Here is a 17156-nt window from a genome sequence, read left to right as displayed (position 1 = left end):
ATGTAATTGCATTGGCAAATATCTCCAGGATAATATTTAAAAGCCAGTGGAGACAGTGGGCACTCTTCTTCCAAACTGAAATGAGAAAGTTTCTAGTGTTTTCCCATTAAATTAGATGTTGGCTTTGAGCCAATATACAGAGAAAGACATTTGGAAATGAAAATGAACAAGCAACAATTCTTACTCTCAGTGGTCTTATAGACTTGTGGAAGGAGACAGATAAGGAAGCAGTTTATTTTAATAGTATGGCAACATCTACTGTAGAAGTGTGCACAGATTCACTTGGAAATACATTAGGAAAGGCGTTTACCTCAGTCTTGGAAATCAGAAGATAATGCTTCTTGATAGAGCTGCTATCTAAGTTGGGACACTTATATGATTAGAAGTTAATCAAATAAAGATGGAGGGAAGAGAATTTTACCCATAAAGAATAGCAGGGGCAAAGGATTTGAGGTGAAAGGGAACAGAACTCTATTTATGGAATAGAATTTCAGTTTAGTGAGATGTGGGGATGAAAGTGAAATAGAGAATAGACAGAGTTGAGCTAGAATGCTAAGTCAAGGAGTTTAAATTTTATACCAGGGAATTGGGATTTAACAAGGGAATTTAAGTGTTTTAAGCAGAGGCTATATCTGATCAAGTGGTTCCTTCTAAAAGAGATAGCATATATATCCCTGCCCCATTCATGTTGTGCTTGGCCATGTGGTTTGCTTTGGCTAATGGGATGTTAGTGGATATGACACAAGCAAAAAGCAAAGACTTAAAATGTACTTGTGTAATTGAGTTTGTTCTCTTAAAATGTTTCCATCAGTATGAGAAGGACATGCCTTGAAGAGCTCGCTGGATTCAGAACAAGAAAACACAGAGCAGACCTGAATCAAATCCAGTTTAGAGCCAAGCCCAGCCCAACCCAATTGAGATAAATAAAAGCTGCCTAAGCTCATATCTGTAGATGTGAGCATAAATGATTATTGTTATAAACCACTGAGTTGTGGGGTGATTTGTTACACAGCAGTATTTATCACAATAGCTGACCGATACAGAGAGAGACCTTTAAAGTCAGAAAAGTCAGTTTGAAGATGATTAAAATCTCCCTGGTGAGACAAAATGGTGGTCTGATTAAGGTGATGACAAGGAAAATAAAAGAAAGATAAGATTTTGAGAGACATGAAGGAGGTAGAATTTAAAGGAATCTGTGATTGGTTGGATGTCAGGGTTGGGGAGAGACAGGAGGAAAGTATGTTCAGGTTTCTTGCTGGTGCAATTGAGAGAGGGGTGAGACCATTCTGTGAGACACAGACCACCAGAAGTACAAGATCAAAGGCTCTGCTTTGAACTTGCTAAATCTGAGCTGTAAATGCACAGCCAAGTAGAAATGTCCTTGACATCTGTCTATTCATCTATAAAATAAAGATAACATCATGTGCCTTTACCTACCTTGCAGGGCTATTGCGGAGAAGGAACAAGGGAAAACACACAAAAGCGCTTTGAAAAGAAACCTTCCCGATAAACTGTGATAATTATTAAAATTAAAGCACTAACACTTTCATTTTCATGCTGCCAGATGCAAAAAGCACACTACAATTTTATTTTTGAAACTGTGCTACTGAGTTTGTTGCTAGTCACACATTCTTTTTTATTCTTCTGAGAGAAGCAGAGCTGATAATTCTGAGAAATGATATAAACAATATGTACTTTTTCAAAAACATATGCATATAAAGCAGAATTTGGAGGCAAAAAGATCCTAGGACTAGGAGTCAGAAGAGCCAAGCTCTTTTCCTGTGAGGCCTTGGAGCATTTAAGCTCTCTGGTCCTCTCATTCTTCCTTTGTGAAAGGAAGGTTTGTACTTGTTTATTTGTAAGATATCTCACTGTTCTTATATACACAAAATGAGGGATTCTCTTAACATCTTCAGTTTTACTTACTTCCTACCAATGAGACTCTTCGAACTTACTCTGTGATTTGGAAAAGAGTTTCACACTTGCTCGTCCTCACGCATGTTAGCTCAGTCTTTATCAGCAGCTTCTCCTTTGGAGCAAATTCAGCTGGTCCAGATTGCCTGTTACGTCCCAGGCAGGAAAGCTTATTTTCATCTATGTGTGAGTGATAAGGATCTAGAAAGAGTTCTGATTGGTGTGCTTTTGTAATTGCGGCAGGATTCCATTTACCACTTAGTCAAGCTGGTAATGAGGGTCTCTGTACCAGGCAACTGTGGCTGCCATCTGGCAGGCCAGCACCACACGCCCGCCCGGCAGACAGAACCAATTAGTCGGCCCCACACCTCCCACAAGGCCTTCCTTGTTTGGTGGCAGAGTGTTAGCCCCCGCTGAGCCTCCTACTAGAAACCCTGTTGAGTTCTGGGAGGGGAGGGGCAAATTTTCTCCCTGTACTGCCGAGCTAGCAAATAATCCAGATCATGGAGGTCAAGAACAGCTTACCTAATGAACATGCTACCTATGGTAATGGCGAATGCAGAGTCCATGACAGGAATGAGCAGCTTGATGTATTAGGAGGAGTGTCAAGAAACAGATGTCTATATATAAGAGAAAAACTAGAAATGGCTTAAGTGCCCATAAGGCGTTTGTTAAGTGAACTGTGTTATATCTCTATAAAGGAATGTATACAGTTTGGTGACTAAGGACCTAGAACCTGGGCTTGAATTGTGGGTCTGCCACTTCTCAGCTCTATGACTTTAGCAAGGCCCTTGACCTCTCTGTTTCTCAGCTCCCTTAAACATGAACTAAAGATAATAGGAGTTCCTACCTCGCCGGGTGCTTGGGAATAGTTAATTACTTAATATCTGTAAAAAGCTCAGAATACTGCCTGGCACATAGTAAATGCTATCCATCTAAGTGTTAGTTCTGAGTACAACTCTCACAGAACCATTAAAGATGATGCGTAGGATGATTTTTTTCATGCCAAGAGGAGAATTTTTGATATGATATGATATGAAGTGAATCAAGCAGGATAATAAAGAGTATATATAATGATTCTCATTCTATATCCATGCATGAAGAAAAAAGAGGAAGAAAGGAAAAGAAAACCACTAGTTTTCTTTAGTTGATATTTTTCTTCTTATTTATATTCTCCTGTTTTTCAAAAATTGCTACATCGTTATGCTATTTTTATAATTAGAAAGATCAATAAAAATTTAAGTAAAGAAAAAAAAGAAAACCTAGACAAACATCTTATCTACACACTTATGAGTCACTTTATCCTTTCTGAGTGTTAGTTTTATCATCTATGCCATGGTGGTAGAAATAACAATGGTATCTACCTCACAGGGTTAATTTCAAAGAGTAAATAATAAAATTTACCTCGAAGCAATCAGTCAATAATAACGTCTTTTATAACCATAATATTATTACCAAGGCCATTCTTTGGGAGCAAAAACAACAAATATATTAATGCCAGAATGTAAATTAGGTTAAAACATTCAGATAAAAATTCAGATTTGATCATTCAAATGGATTATATCACCTCTGCAGATTCACTATCTTTTGCTGTAACCAAGGCCTAAATTCAAGGACTCAGCCAAACAGGAGACTAAGAGGCTTGAGTGACAGCTCAATCTGTGTCACTCATGTTTTGGGAAAGTCACTTTCATTTCTGGTCTTCAGTGTTCAACTAGACCTTGCAGAGTATAGCCTGAGGTCCATAGATAGGCTGTTAACCACTCCAAAATGTGATCCTTTGCATGGTTCTTATGAGCAGAAGATCAAAAATCCATAGGCATTCATTTTCTCATATGACTAAAGACTAGCTAGTAGCTCAGTGATTTAGAAAGGGCTATTAAAATTACAAACTAAAAATAGTTATGTTAGAGTGTACTGCAGACTCTAATTCAGTATTTTACTAAAAGATCTGGCTGTCACTTAATGCTTGGCAGCATTGCAAAACTCCTACTCTATGTATCTGTTTAATTGCAATTTCAGCAATTTTGGAAATGGTACTTTGTTATCAATGAATCATTAGTTTTGTCTTGATTTAGATCCAGTTTTCAATTGCTGCTTTACTTGCTTTTTAATTACAAATTACTAATCATATAGATTCATCATCATCAAGTTAGTTTGTTATGAATTGTTTGGTTGATTGTTAACAGAGTTCAGTGGTATATATTTCTATCAACAGAGTTTGGGGCCTATAATTTTTTTTGTAATTAGACATGGTTGCATTGGATTTTTAAAATAAATTATTTCTTTTTGTGATGTAAAAGCAGACAGACTCTTACCCTCCAACACACCCTAACTTTGCATGTATAGTAACAACACCGAGTATCACTGAACTAACCACAGGCAGAATAGGTTGACCAACTCCATTGGTTGTCATGACCAACTTCACTGGTGATCATGACCACCTCTGTTGGTGGTCAGCAAAGATACAATATACAAAATGACCCTGAAATTCATTTTCAGATTGAAAAAAATCGATTCTTACTTCTATCTCATGCAAAATATATTAATGAACATTTGTACAGTGTGTTTTTGTGTGAACCTATGTTTTTATCTATATTTTCCTAATAAATTATCAAGATAAACTTGGGTATTTTTTGTCACTCACATTGCCATCCAGGAATCTGCTACTGTTTGCGCCTGTTAGTAGTTTCTGGTTGTTTTCTGATTTCTGGTTGTTCTCTGGGTGCTTTTTCTCTTTCACATCATCTGGATTATCATTGGTTTGCTGATCAGTGAAGTTAATGGGAACTGGGGTGTCTCTGCTCATCTGCCTTGCATTATCAGTCATTGGTTTCTGGTGCATTGTTTGGGTTTCTGTTTTCAAGCTGTCATTCTCCTTGCTGTGAAGAAAGAATTTTATACTTTGTTACTTACAGGCAGACTCCTCATACACTAGGCTGGCATAAGAACAGAAGGTGTGTTTGGTGTTGTGAACAGTGGTAACTCAGCACAGTGGAATGTGGAAGCATAAACATTGGTTATTTGTCTATGCATCATTGACCATAGAGAGAATGTGTTATTAATATTATCTTTGCAGGCTTTATCTTTTTCCTTACCCTCTTCCTCATACTCATAATCTATCCATCTGCTCCCAAACCCTTACTGTAAGCAATGGCCAGTATGAAAAATGAACCCTAAAGGTTATCACATTTCTTACTTGTAAATGTAAGAGGTATTTTCAGCCTTAGAAAAGAAAGTCAAAACAGTTTGTCAGCTCCAGTTCTGCTCTATGCATCTCCCCTTGAGACTTCCTTTTCTCCTGGGAGCCTTTCATTTAAGTTTAATATTAGAGAAAAGAAAAAAAAACCTGTAGGATGATTCAAGGAAATTCAAATAACAAACAAAATTAAAGGTTCAACTTTGTTTAATAACTAAAAGTCCTCACAACTGTAATCCCAGCACTTTGGGAGGCCGAGGCGGGTGGATCATGAGGTCAGGAGTTTGAGACCAACCTGGCCAATACGGTGAAACCCCGTCTCTACTAAAAATACAAAAATCAGCCGGGCATGGTGGCGCACACCTGTAGTCCCAGCTACTTGGGAGGCTGAGGCAGAAGAATCGCTTGAACCCAGGAGGCGGAGGTTGCAGTGAGCCGAGATCACACCACTGGACTCCAGCCTGGGTGACACGTCTCTAAAAAAATAAAAAATAAAAAAATAATGGAAAGTCTTACAAATCAAAACAGTAACAAGGTACCATTTTAAACATAGAAGACAGATATAATTCTTACAGTGGGTGACCTGACAAAACATTAGGAGTCAAGAAGCTGAAACTCTGACATTGTAGAACAATGTTAAAGCATGTGTATTAAGGAGAAAAATGCAAAAAAAAGAGAAAACTCTAAATATTTAGTAATAGGTGGATGCATTGACTATTTCATTCTTTGCTCGTGATAAAGTGTATGAAGTCATTAAAATAGTTATGAATAATTTAATGATACAAGTAAATGTCCACTTATAAAAGTAAGTGAATATATGATTGTCTCAACTGTGTAAAAGGCACGTATATAACGTGTGTGCCAATTCCATCTAGCAAACAATGTGCCAGAAGTTAACAGTATCTCTGGGTGGTAGAACTCAGCGTATTACATTACACTCTATTACACTATATCATGTCATATTATACTTCATAGTATTATTGTTCTAAATTTTCTACATAGGAAAATACTATTCTATAATCAGAAAAAATAAGTTTCAAAGTAGCTTGCCTTGTACCTACATGGCATTCTATAAATTCTAGCTGTTATTTATAGATACAGTGGAAAAGATCCATTTACAAGCATATCGTGTTATCTAAATATAACATTCATTGATTTAAATAATACTTGTTGAACTCCAATACTTGTTGATTTGAATAAGACCAAACCATGGGCAATAATTTGAATATATGTATATTTTTATAGTCATCCTCTTGGTGGTGGTAGCACAAGAAGAAAAGAAGGCCTAGGAAAGAACTCTGATGGATACTACATTTAAAGAGGAAAGATGAGCCTTAAAAAGAGCTTTAAAAACATTCCCGGTAAAGTAGAAGGGAAATCAGGAGACTAGAAGGAAGACTTGGTAGAAAAGCAAGAGGATGTCTCCAGAGATAGGACAACAGTATTAAATGCTGCTGAGAAAGGAAATTTCTGAAAAGGGTCCATTGGGTTAGCCATGAGGATGTAGTCAGGAATCTTGGTATAGGGAGTTCCAATGAAGTAATGTAGGTGGATGCTAGACTAAAGTGGATTGAAGAAAGATGGGGAACAAGCAATGTAGACAGGAAGTATAAAGACCTGTCTGAAGAAGTTTGGCTGCAAGAAGGGAGAAAGATGGGATGATGATTGATGTGGAATATAGGGTTTCAGATAAGACTTTGTTATCATGTTCAAAGATGTTAGTGAGTTTAGCCTGTTGAAATGCCAATGGTGAATAGCCAGTTGAACTGCAGAAAAGGAGAGGATATCATTGATGATATAAGATGAACCTTGACAAAGGGAAATGGAAGTCATTGAGAGGACAGACACAGAAGGGAAACCTCAGGGTTAAGGTTGTAGAAAAATAGGTAAGGATGTAGGCAAATTAGTACATTTGATGACAAGATGTTGATCAAATTGCTGACAGCTTGAATTTTCTCTGATAACAAGGTATGGTTACCTTGGGTCTCATCGGGGAAATGATGGGGTAGAAAGTCTGAATTAAGGGCAGATGGTTTGGGACAGCTGCTATGAAGAGTGGAAGAGGGATGATCAGAAAAATAAGACAGGTTGGCTGGGCCAACTGAGTGGCCAGTTAAGGCTAAGGACCATTGATTTTTGTGAAATCAGTTTGAGAGGGTGAATGGCACTTCACCCAGTAGTCCTCACAGACATGCAGAGAAGGCAGACAGTGAGGCTCACACAGAACTGGGGCTTTGCCAGACAAACACACTCAAATGATAATAGTGCAAGACGGGAGTATGAGAAGGAGAGTGTATATTTGACAAATAGTTTTTTGCAATGAGAGAAGACATATATGTTCCCTGCCTTCAAGAAATTTAAATTTCATTTGGTTGTCCAAAAATAATGCAAACAATAAAGCTAACAACTGGTAAAACTATATTGTAGAAATCAGGGTAGTGATTGCCTTTGAGGGGAGATGTATAGCCCAGAAGAAAGCATAACGGGGTTTCTGGGATGCTGGTACTATTTTGTTTCTTGATCTGGGTGTTTATTGCATGAGTATATCACATTTGTGAGAATTCTGTGAGTGGTAGACTTATGATGTATACTTTTATGTAAATATAGGTATGTTGTATCTCTATAGAGCATTAAATTGGTATAAAATTTACATAAGTAATATGAAACATACCCAGTTAGCATATAAATAAATGCCAAATGAACATTACAAAGATTCAGTACTATTTGAAGTTCATAAGAAACAGAAATAACTATGGTTTGCAATGGTTACAAAAATAATATTATTGCTGAACATTTAACATGACAGCCACGCTATACTTATTTATATACATTAGATTATATATTTCTTAAATCAACCGTATAGTCAGGTGTTCCTATTATTATTATTTTAGAATGAAGAAATTAAGGCCAGGAAAGTTGATGTGATTGGCCTAATTCTATTTACATGGCTTTTCAGTAGTGGAGCCAGGATTTAAACCTGTCTACTTCATTGCACAGACTCAGATCCTATTGGCAGTAGAGTCAGAGGAAGGTCCATGGAAGTTTGGGATTATGTGAGGAGCTGAAAGTACAGGAGCAGGTAACCAAAGTAGGAAATGCAGGATTTGAAGGCAAAAATGGTCTTTTGGCAGGGAGTTAACTCTTTTGGATAAAGGCAGGGACAATGGATTATCTTTGCTTTAATCACCTTTGAAATCCTTTTGTGGGCAGTGTCAAGACAGAATTGCTTGAGAAATGTAAAATGTATCTGCCTGTCTTTTAAAACAGTCCCTGTAGATGTAAAACCAAAAATAACCTGTTAAATCTGTTTCAAGTAAAAGCTGTATTTAAAAAAAAATACATAGCACTTTGAAAATTATCAAGAAAATGACTCTCTAGCTGAGAAACGGCATGTGTCTGTGGTTAGCACAAACAATTTGTCAACACGCATTGGTTGTTATGTTGTTCACAAACTCAACAGTTCTTCCTTCTAGGCTTGTGTACCATCTACCTACACTACTGAAAATAGACATTTGCCATTTCAAAAGAAGGGGGGAAAAACGCCATCAATACTATCTTGGAAGCAAGACACAGCTAGCTTCCGCATATGTACTTCTGACCTCAGCTGCTGCTCTGGGGGTGCCGTGAAGAGTTTAGTGTCATCCAGGAATGACAGCAATTAGAGAGGATTACTGTGTTGCTGGATGATAAATAAATGACGAGAAAACTGTCCAATCGTTCCCTGTCTCACCGGGCTCTTTCTGCAAACCAGCCCATTAGAGTCACCCTCCATTAGAGCACAGAGTCTCAGGGTTAGAAAGAAACATTGCAAAGGCGTCTAGTAGCATCCTCTGCCCAAAGCAAGGTAGGGATCCCCCGCTGGCCCCACCTCCCATGTAACTCCAACTCACCAGATCTCACATTTGATTTGGATTACACCCCTGCCGAGAACATAAAATCTCAAATGAAGGACCCAGGGGGCTCAGCAAAAGGTCACCAGATGCCATCTTAAAGGTCTGCCAGCCTTGGCAGCGACTCAATGCCACCAATTTCCAACTGTGCGCCATCTAACAGGCCCTAAACCCTCTGGAGAAGACAGCCTAGAGTGTGCCAACACAGTGAATGGGGATCTAATTTCAGTAAATGAAAGCATGTTCTTATTTGTAAGTAATAAGAGATAATCAAGACAACCAGACTTTTCTCTTTTTAAAAAGACAATAAAAAATAAAATCGGAAATGGGAGGGGAGTACAGCTGAAAAAGCTCACCAGACTCCACAGGGAAGCTGAAATGTGAAGCCTGTGCTAATGTAGCTAATGTTATTGTGTCGAAGTATGAAGGTTTTTTGTTTCTTTTTCTTTTTTTATGTCATGGAACCATACCATGTACTATTATCATAGAAATTTAGTCTTCGAAAAGATCGTAAAAATATGTTCATTCAACTCCTGAACCTATACTTGAATCATTTCTTTATCAATGTAATTATTTTAGCTAATATGTTCTATCTAAATGCTTACGTGTGTCAGCCACCACACATAAATTCTTTCATGTTGTGTGACTTTGGGAATATCTGATTTTCAGGTTCTCAGCTGTGAGATGAGAAAAAATAATCCTTATCAAGATAAAATGTATAAAATATTGAGCACCAAGCCTGGTGTTCCTCTACCGGCCCTCGACAAATAGTAATTTTATGTTAATCATAACTTAAAGTGCTAGCTCCTTTATACACACACTCCTCATCACTCAGGTACAAAGGGATGCTTCTTTCTCTGGAATCCCAAAACTTCCTTTATTGACAGACAAAACTAAAGTTGAAAAAGTAAAGGTTTTGTAGTAGATAGGAACTCAAGAAAATCTATTTAAATAGATAAAAAGAGAGATAATTAATGCAATCTATCTGGCCACCTTGTTATTTACCAATCACAGTAAATACAAATTTTAGAAACCACCCCCTCTTTAAAAAACAAAGATTAATTAGTATTAAAAATCTATTCTGATAAAGCAATCACATTCCTTAATTGTGATTAAAAAAAAAAACAACCCAAACATTTTTGCATCACCACGATGTCCTCAGGTGGATTACACCCAAGAGCTTTACAGACAGTGCAGCTTTACCAGTCTGGAGCCAATGTTTATTGGCTAAAATGTAAATCTGGGAACCAATCTTTAATGGCTTGAAATGTAAAGTCTTTTGCACTTGCATTCTCTCCTGTTTCGCTTTTGCAAGTCTAAGCAAAATGACTGTGCAACTGCCTGGCCTCTTCACCAGTGATCTCTGTGCTGTAGGGCACAGTTTCTGAGCCAGGTGTTCTATCCATACTCTGAGAGGATGCAGCATAAACAGTTCTGTCTCTGCATCACGTCTGGATGCATCCACATGGTCTATGGGAACGAGGAGTAATCATTATTGCTATGTTATTTTGTTTAATCAGGTTGAACTAAATCAGGAATATATAAAAAGATGATGGATTTAAAAAATATTCTATCAATATAAATTTGTTATCTCAAAATCTTAGCTGGCAAAACTAAAGGTGGCCAAATATGATTTTATCTCTTTATACAAAGCTTCCATATACACACACAAGAAGTTTTATTTTGTTTTTAAAACAAAGATTGATTGTAATCAACCTTTCTAATCTCTTAAAAAAATTTCCAATTGACAAAATAACACAGATACCTTTACAGGCCAATACTTCTATCTCCACACCAACATTTTAAATGTCTAATGGTATTTCATTATATAGATATAAAATAGCTTATTTAATTTGTCCTATATTGTTGAACATTAATTTGGTTTCCAAATTTTTATTAATTTCAATGTTGCTGCTCTGCTGGAGATGTTTCTTTTGCACCTATATCCTCACCATCCTTCTCAACCCCAGAAATTGACCTCTGTGGACTTACTCTATCAATGGTGCCCATGAGGCCAGGCATAGTGGCTCACACTTATAATCTCATACTTTGGGAGGCCTAGGTAAGAAGATCACTTGAAGCCAGGAGCTCCAGACCAGCCTGGACAACATGGCCAAACCCCCTCTCTACCAAAAAAAAAAAAAAAAAAAAAAAATTAGCTGGGCTTTGTGGTGCACACCTGTAGTTCCAGCTACTTGGGAAGCTGAGGCAGGAGGATTGCTTGAGCCCAGGAGTTCCAGGCTGCAATGAGCTACAATCCCTCCATTGTACTCCAGCCTGGGTGATGGACAGAGATCCTGTCTCTAAGAAAAGCAGTGCCTATGTCTTATGATTCTAGGTGGTTTGGGCCAATGGGTAGCCCTGGCAGGAGGAGGTTCCCTCCCTGCAAGGTTGACTCAGGCTACCTGTGTCTCTTGACCAAAGGTCACTGCTTTTCTCAAGATGGCCCGAGCGGCAGAATGCTTCCTTTATTTAGTTTCGGTAACATTCCCCTCCTCTCCTCTCTTCAGACCTAGTGCTCCTACCAACCCTGCAGCTGCTAGCCCATGATTCCTGCACCATAACTTGCAGTTCTCCTAATCTCAGCATACATCTTTGTAATTAGTCCTTTTTAACTAAAGCCATCCTGGTTTGAGTGTATAATCTGTTTCCTATTGGGACCCAGACACAACACACATTTTTGTGTAAATCTTCGAAACCAAATCATTATACCCATCCATAATCATTTCCACAGAACTGATTCATAGATAGCGATCTTATGCCAAAGTACATATACTTTTAAGGCTTTCAATAAGTATACTTTAAAAAACACAGTATCATATGAGTATTTTCTCTAAACACCTGCCAGCACTGGGTATCTCCATTATAAAACATTCCTAATTTGATTTGTAAAAAATAATGTCTTATTACTGTTTACATTTCTTTTATTATCCTGCAGGTTGAATATACCCCCACATATCTGTTGTTCCTTTTTATTTCTTCTATTTCCTGCCTAGGTCTATTGCCAATTATTGAAATGAGGCTGTTCATCTTTTTCCCATTGATTTGGAAAAGCCTTTATGCATTTAGGAGTTAATTATTTTTCTGTCACATACGTTGTAAACAGTATTTTGTTTTTGACTTTGACTTTGTATTATATTTTTTAAACTATATAGAATTCAAATAGCAAAAATAACTGTTACCTCATAGACTCAATATTTGGGATCAACGGACACTTATAAGTTTTCTAAAACATCTGTTTAACATTTGCTTTCATAATGCCCTGTATTCTTATTTACAGACTTATGACCAGAACAACAGTATATTATGCTTCTTTATACTTCTCACAGTGCCTAAAACAAACACAGAAACAAACAAAAACAAACAAAAATTATTCCAGGATATTAATACAGAAGCAGTTTAATGCACTGGAAAGGGCTTAATAGAAGTATGATTTTAGCATACTACTTTATTATTTTGAACTTATAAAAATGAAGATAAGTATCTTCTGTGATGTTATTGTTCAGTTTTAATGAGAGATTGAGTTCATAGATATTCAGCTATTGTGTAGATTGTATAGTGAGAAAAGCAGTAAACAAATATAAGGCTTATTGATCAGTTGTTTCTAAAAAATAATAAATGGGATACTTGAATTTTTTAATCACAAAATTTATCCATACTTTATGTATGGACTATAATTGTTCAGTGCTTCCATCTCCTGCCTGGATTATCATAATAACTCTCTAAATGTTTTCTCTCTTTTTATTTGTGTCACTCCCAAGTTACTCACCACTTAACAGACGGAAGCAGCCTTTAGAAAACATAAATACAATGTGAGCAGCGTTGCTCTCAATTTTCCAATGGTTTCCCATTCTACATGGAACAAAATCCAAAGTTCCTACTATGGCCCTACTGGCTTCTCTGACCTTATTTCCTGCTCCTCTCCCCATTCCCCACCGCGCTCCACAAAAAATGGCTTTCCTGCTCTTTCTTAAACATACCAAGAGGCTTTGTTCTGACTATCCTGTCTCCTTAGAATGCTCTTTCATCGGATATTTACATGATTTACTTTCTCTGTAGGTCTGTGGAGTCACTAGGATGGAGGCGAGTACCTGTGGTATCACTTGGTGCAAGCTGGACCTCAGTGGCAGAAAAGCAGCAGGTATATGGGTTCCCTGATCTTGAGCACTGTGCTCCTGGTGAGGGATGGTGTTCTATTTTTTATGAGTGTGATGGCCAGTACTGAGCGTCAACTCGATAGGATTGAGGGATGCAAATTATTGATCCTGGGTGTGTCTGTGAGGGTGCTGCCAAAGGAGATTAACATTTGAGTCAGTGGGCTAGGAAAGGCAGACCCACCCTCAATCTGGGTGGCACCATCTAATTAGCTGCCAGCGCAGCTAGAATATAAAGCAGGCAGAAAAACGTGAAAAGGCTAGACTGGCCTAGCCTCCCAGCCTACATCTTTCTCCTGTGCTGGATGCTTCCTGACCTCCAACATCGAACTCCAAGTTGTTCAGTTTTGGGACTCAGACTGGCTCTCCTTGCTCTTCAGCTTGTGATGGCCTATTGTGGAACTTTGTGATTGTGTGAGTTAATACTTAATAAACTCCCCTTTATATATAATATATATGTAATATATAATACATATACACACACAATATCACAATGAAGTGATTCACATACTTTTTTTGGTTTCATGGTGCACATAAAAGTTATGTTTACACTATACTGTGGTCTATTATGTGTGCAATAGCATTGTCTAAAAAACAATGCACATACCTTAATTAAAAATACTTTATTGCTAAAATATGCTAATAATCATCATTATATATATTTTATATATATAAAACTAATAGGATATATATATCATATATAATATATATAATATATGTCCTATATATAATATATATCCTATATATAAAATATATATTATATATATTTTATATATATTTAATATAATATATTATATATTTTATATATATTTTATATATTTATATATTTATTATATATATATTTATTCTAAATATATACTATTTTATATTATATAATATATAATATAAAATATATAATGAATATATAATATATAATATAAATAAATATATATATTATAAAATATATAAATATTTAAATATATTTATTATATATTTAATATATATAAAATATACATATATTTAATATATATTAAATATATGTATATTTTATATACATATATTTTATATACATATATTTATATATTTAATATATTATATATATTTTATATATAAAATATATATAAAATATATATTTAATAATATATAAAATATATATATTATATATATATTTAATAATATATAAAGTATATATTATTTATGTATATCTTATTTGTTCTGCTCCCTAGAGAACCCTGACTAATACAATGAGCATGAGGCAACCTTACACAAAAAGAAAAAAAAATTACCTGGGCTCCAGGCGGTCAACTTAAGTGCCATCGGTTTGTAACAGTAAATGAGAATGCCAGATGCCCAATATTGGGCAAACTTGAGACCTGTGAATAGTTACAGCCTCTTTTTCTTGAGCAGGGGAGGGAAGAAGATACTATTAGCTTTATGGAGAGTTTAAATCTGGTAGAGCCATATGCACACGGAGGAAGGCTGGGCTAGTCTTAGCTCACTGGTAGCTAACCTGGGATAATTCTCATTGCATAATTCTAGCTGCTTATCTCTGCACAGTCTCAGTTCAAATGTCTCTAGCTCAGAGACAGCTTCTGGGACCCTTTAAGAGCTGACAGACCCTTATGTTCCTTTATTTTTCCTTATTGCACTATCCGTGCATGAACAATCATTGTTTATCTGTCTATTATGTGTTTCCCATCACTAGAACTTCAGGTACACTTCTGTGTCTCCATGGCTTGGCACTCAGTAGGTGCTGAGTTAATATTTGTGAAAAGGAAGTTGATGGAATTCCATATATACATTAATTTCTAAAACTGTTAACTTTAACACTTAAAGGAGTTCAAGACAAGTCACAAAGAATTTATTATTATAAATGGTTTTGGAGGATTCAAAAATGACAGAATATGGGCTTTAGGAGAGTCACATGGGAAAATACCAGAACTTTGCATATCTTGGGTATAAATATCAATGCAAATTACAGGTATACCTCAGAAATTTGTGGTTTAGTTCCAGAGTGCTGCAATAAAGCAAATATCACAATAAAGTGATTCACATAATTTTTTTGGTTTCACGGTGCACATAAAAGTTATGTTTACACTATACTGTAGTCTCTTATGTGTGCAATACAATAGTCTAAAAACAATGCAGATACCTTAATTAAAAATACTTTGTTGTTAAAATATGCTAATAATCATCTGTGAGCCTTTAGCAAGTCCTCATCTTTTTGATAGTGGAGGGGCTTGCCTCGATGATACCTGCTGACTAATGAGGATGGTAGTTGCTGTAGGTTGCAGTGGTTGTGCAATTTCTTAAGACAACAATAAAGTTTGCTGCATCCATTGACTCATCATTTTACAAAAGATTTCTCTGTAACATATGATGCTGTTTAATAGCATTTTACCCACAGGGAAACTTCTTTCACAATTGGAATCAATCCTCTCGATTACTGCCACTGCTTTATCAACTAAGTTTATATGATATTCTAAATCCTTTGTTGTCAATTCAACAACGTTCACAGCATCTTCACCAGGAGAATTGATTCCATCTCAAAAAACCACTTTCTTTGCTCATCTATAAGAAGCAACTCCTCATCTATTTGAGTTTTATCATGAGATTGCAGAAATTCAGTCACATCTTCAGGCTTCACTTCTAATTCTAGTTCTCTTATTATTTTCACCACACCTGCGGTGATTCCTCCACTGAAGTCTTGGAACCCTCAAAGTCATCCATGAGGGTTGGAATCAACTTATTCCAAACTCTTGTTAATGTTGCTATTTTGACATCCTCCCATGAATCACAAATGTCCTTTTTTTAAAAATTTAAGTTCTGGGATACATGTGCAGAATGTGCAGGTTTGTTATATGGGTATACACATGCCATGGTGGTTTGCTGCACCCATCAACCTGTCACCTACATTAGGTATTTCTCCTAATGCTAACCCTCCCCTTCCCCCAACCCCCCACTGACAAGCCCTGGTGTGTGATGTTCCCCTCCCTGTGTCCATGTGTTTTCATTGTTCACCTCCCACTTATGAGTGAGAACATGTGGTGTTTGGTTTTCTCTTCCTGTGTTAGTTTGTTGAGAATGATGTTTTCCAGCTTCATCCATGTCCCTGCGAAGGACATGAACTCATCCCTTTTAATGGCTGCATAATATTTCATGGTGTATATGTGCCACATTTTCTTTATCCAGTCTACTATTGATTGGCATTTGAGTTGGTTACAAGTCTTGCTATTGTGAACAGTGCTGCAATAAACATACGTGTGCATGTGTCTTTATAGTAGACTGATTTATAATCCTTTGGGTATATACCCAGGAATGGGATTGCTGGGTCAAATGGTATTTCTGGTTCTAAATCCTTGAGGAATCACCACACTGTCTTCCACAATGGTTGAACTAGTTTACACTCCCACCAACAGTGTAGAAGTGTTCCTATTTCTCTACATCTTCACCAGCATCTGTTGTTTCCTGACATTTCAATGATTGCCATTCTAACTGGTGTGATATACTATCTCATTGCGGTTTTGATTTGCATTCCTCTAATGACCAGAGATGGTGAGCTTTTTTTCATATGTTTGTTGGCCGCATAAATGTCTTCTTTTGAGAAGTGTCTGTTCATATCCTTTGCCCACTTTTTGATGGTTTTTTTTTTTTTTTTTTTTTGGCAAACTTATTTAAGTCCCTTGTAGATTCTGGACATTAGCCCTTTGTCAGATGGATAGATTGCAAAAATTTTCTCCCTTTCTGTATGTTGCCTGTTCACTCTGATGATAGTTTCTTTTGCTGTGCAGAAGCTCTTTAATTTAATTATATCCCATTTGTCAATTTTGGCTTTTGTTGTAATTGCTTTTGGTGGTTTAGTCATGAAGTCTTTGCCTATGCCTCTGTTCTGAAGGGTATTGCCTAGGTTTTCTTCCAGGGTTTTTTTGGTTTTATGTTTTACATTTAAGTCTTTAATCCATCTTGAGTTAATTTTTGTATAAGGTATAAGGAAGGGGCCCAGTTTCTGTTTTCAGCACA

At 36.5% G+C, this 17156-nt stretch overlaps 1 protein-coding gene and 1 long non-coding RNA gene across 4 annotated transcripts in view; one reads left to right on the top strand and one right to left on the bottom strand.

Moving 5' to 3' along the window:
• Positions 1-17156, bottom strand: part of C1H1orf87 (chromosome 1 C1orf87 homolog) — a 140911-nt gene that overhangs the window by 59102 nt on the left and 64653 nt on the right. For 2 of the 3 annotated variants that reach the window (XM_063698199.1, XM_004025885.5), the window contains one exon: positions 4562-4796. In XM_063698199.1, coding sequence (XP_063554269.1) covers positions 4562-4796 — 235 coding nt within the window. Of the gene's footprint in view, positions 1-4561; positions 4797-12185; positions 12314-17156 lie in introns of those variants that run through there. The other variant, XM_055361399.2, reaches the window with a different exon arrangement.
• LOC129526644 (uncharacterized) overlaps positions 1-17156 on the top strand; it is a 66093-nt gene that overhangs the window by 39561 nt on the left and 9376 nt on the right. Inside the window, exon 2 of the long non-coding RNA XR_008671359.2 lies at positions 13063-13144. This is a non-coding gene — a long non-coding RNA (uncharacterized lncRNA). The remainder of the gene's footprint in view (positions 1-13062; positions 13145-17156) is intronic.

This window comes from Gorilla gorilla, chromosome 1 (genome assembly GCF_029281585.2).
Source record: "Gorilla gorilla gorilla isolate KB3781 chromosome 1, NHGRI_mGorGor1-v2.1_pri, whole genome shotgun sequence".
NCBI lineage: Eukaryota > Metazoa > Chordata > Mammalia > Primates > Hominidae > Gorilla > Gorilla gorilla.
The sequence above is the reverse complement of the archived record's forward strand: the minus strand, read 5'-3'. Positions and strand labels throughout refer to the sequence as shown.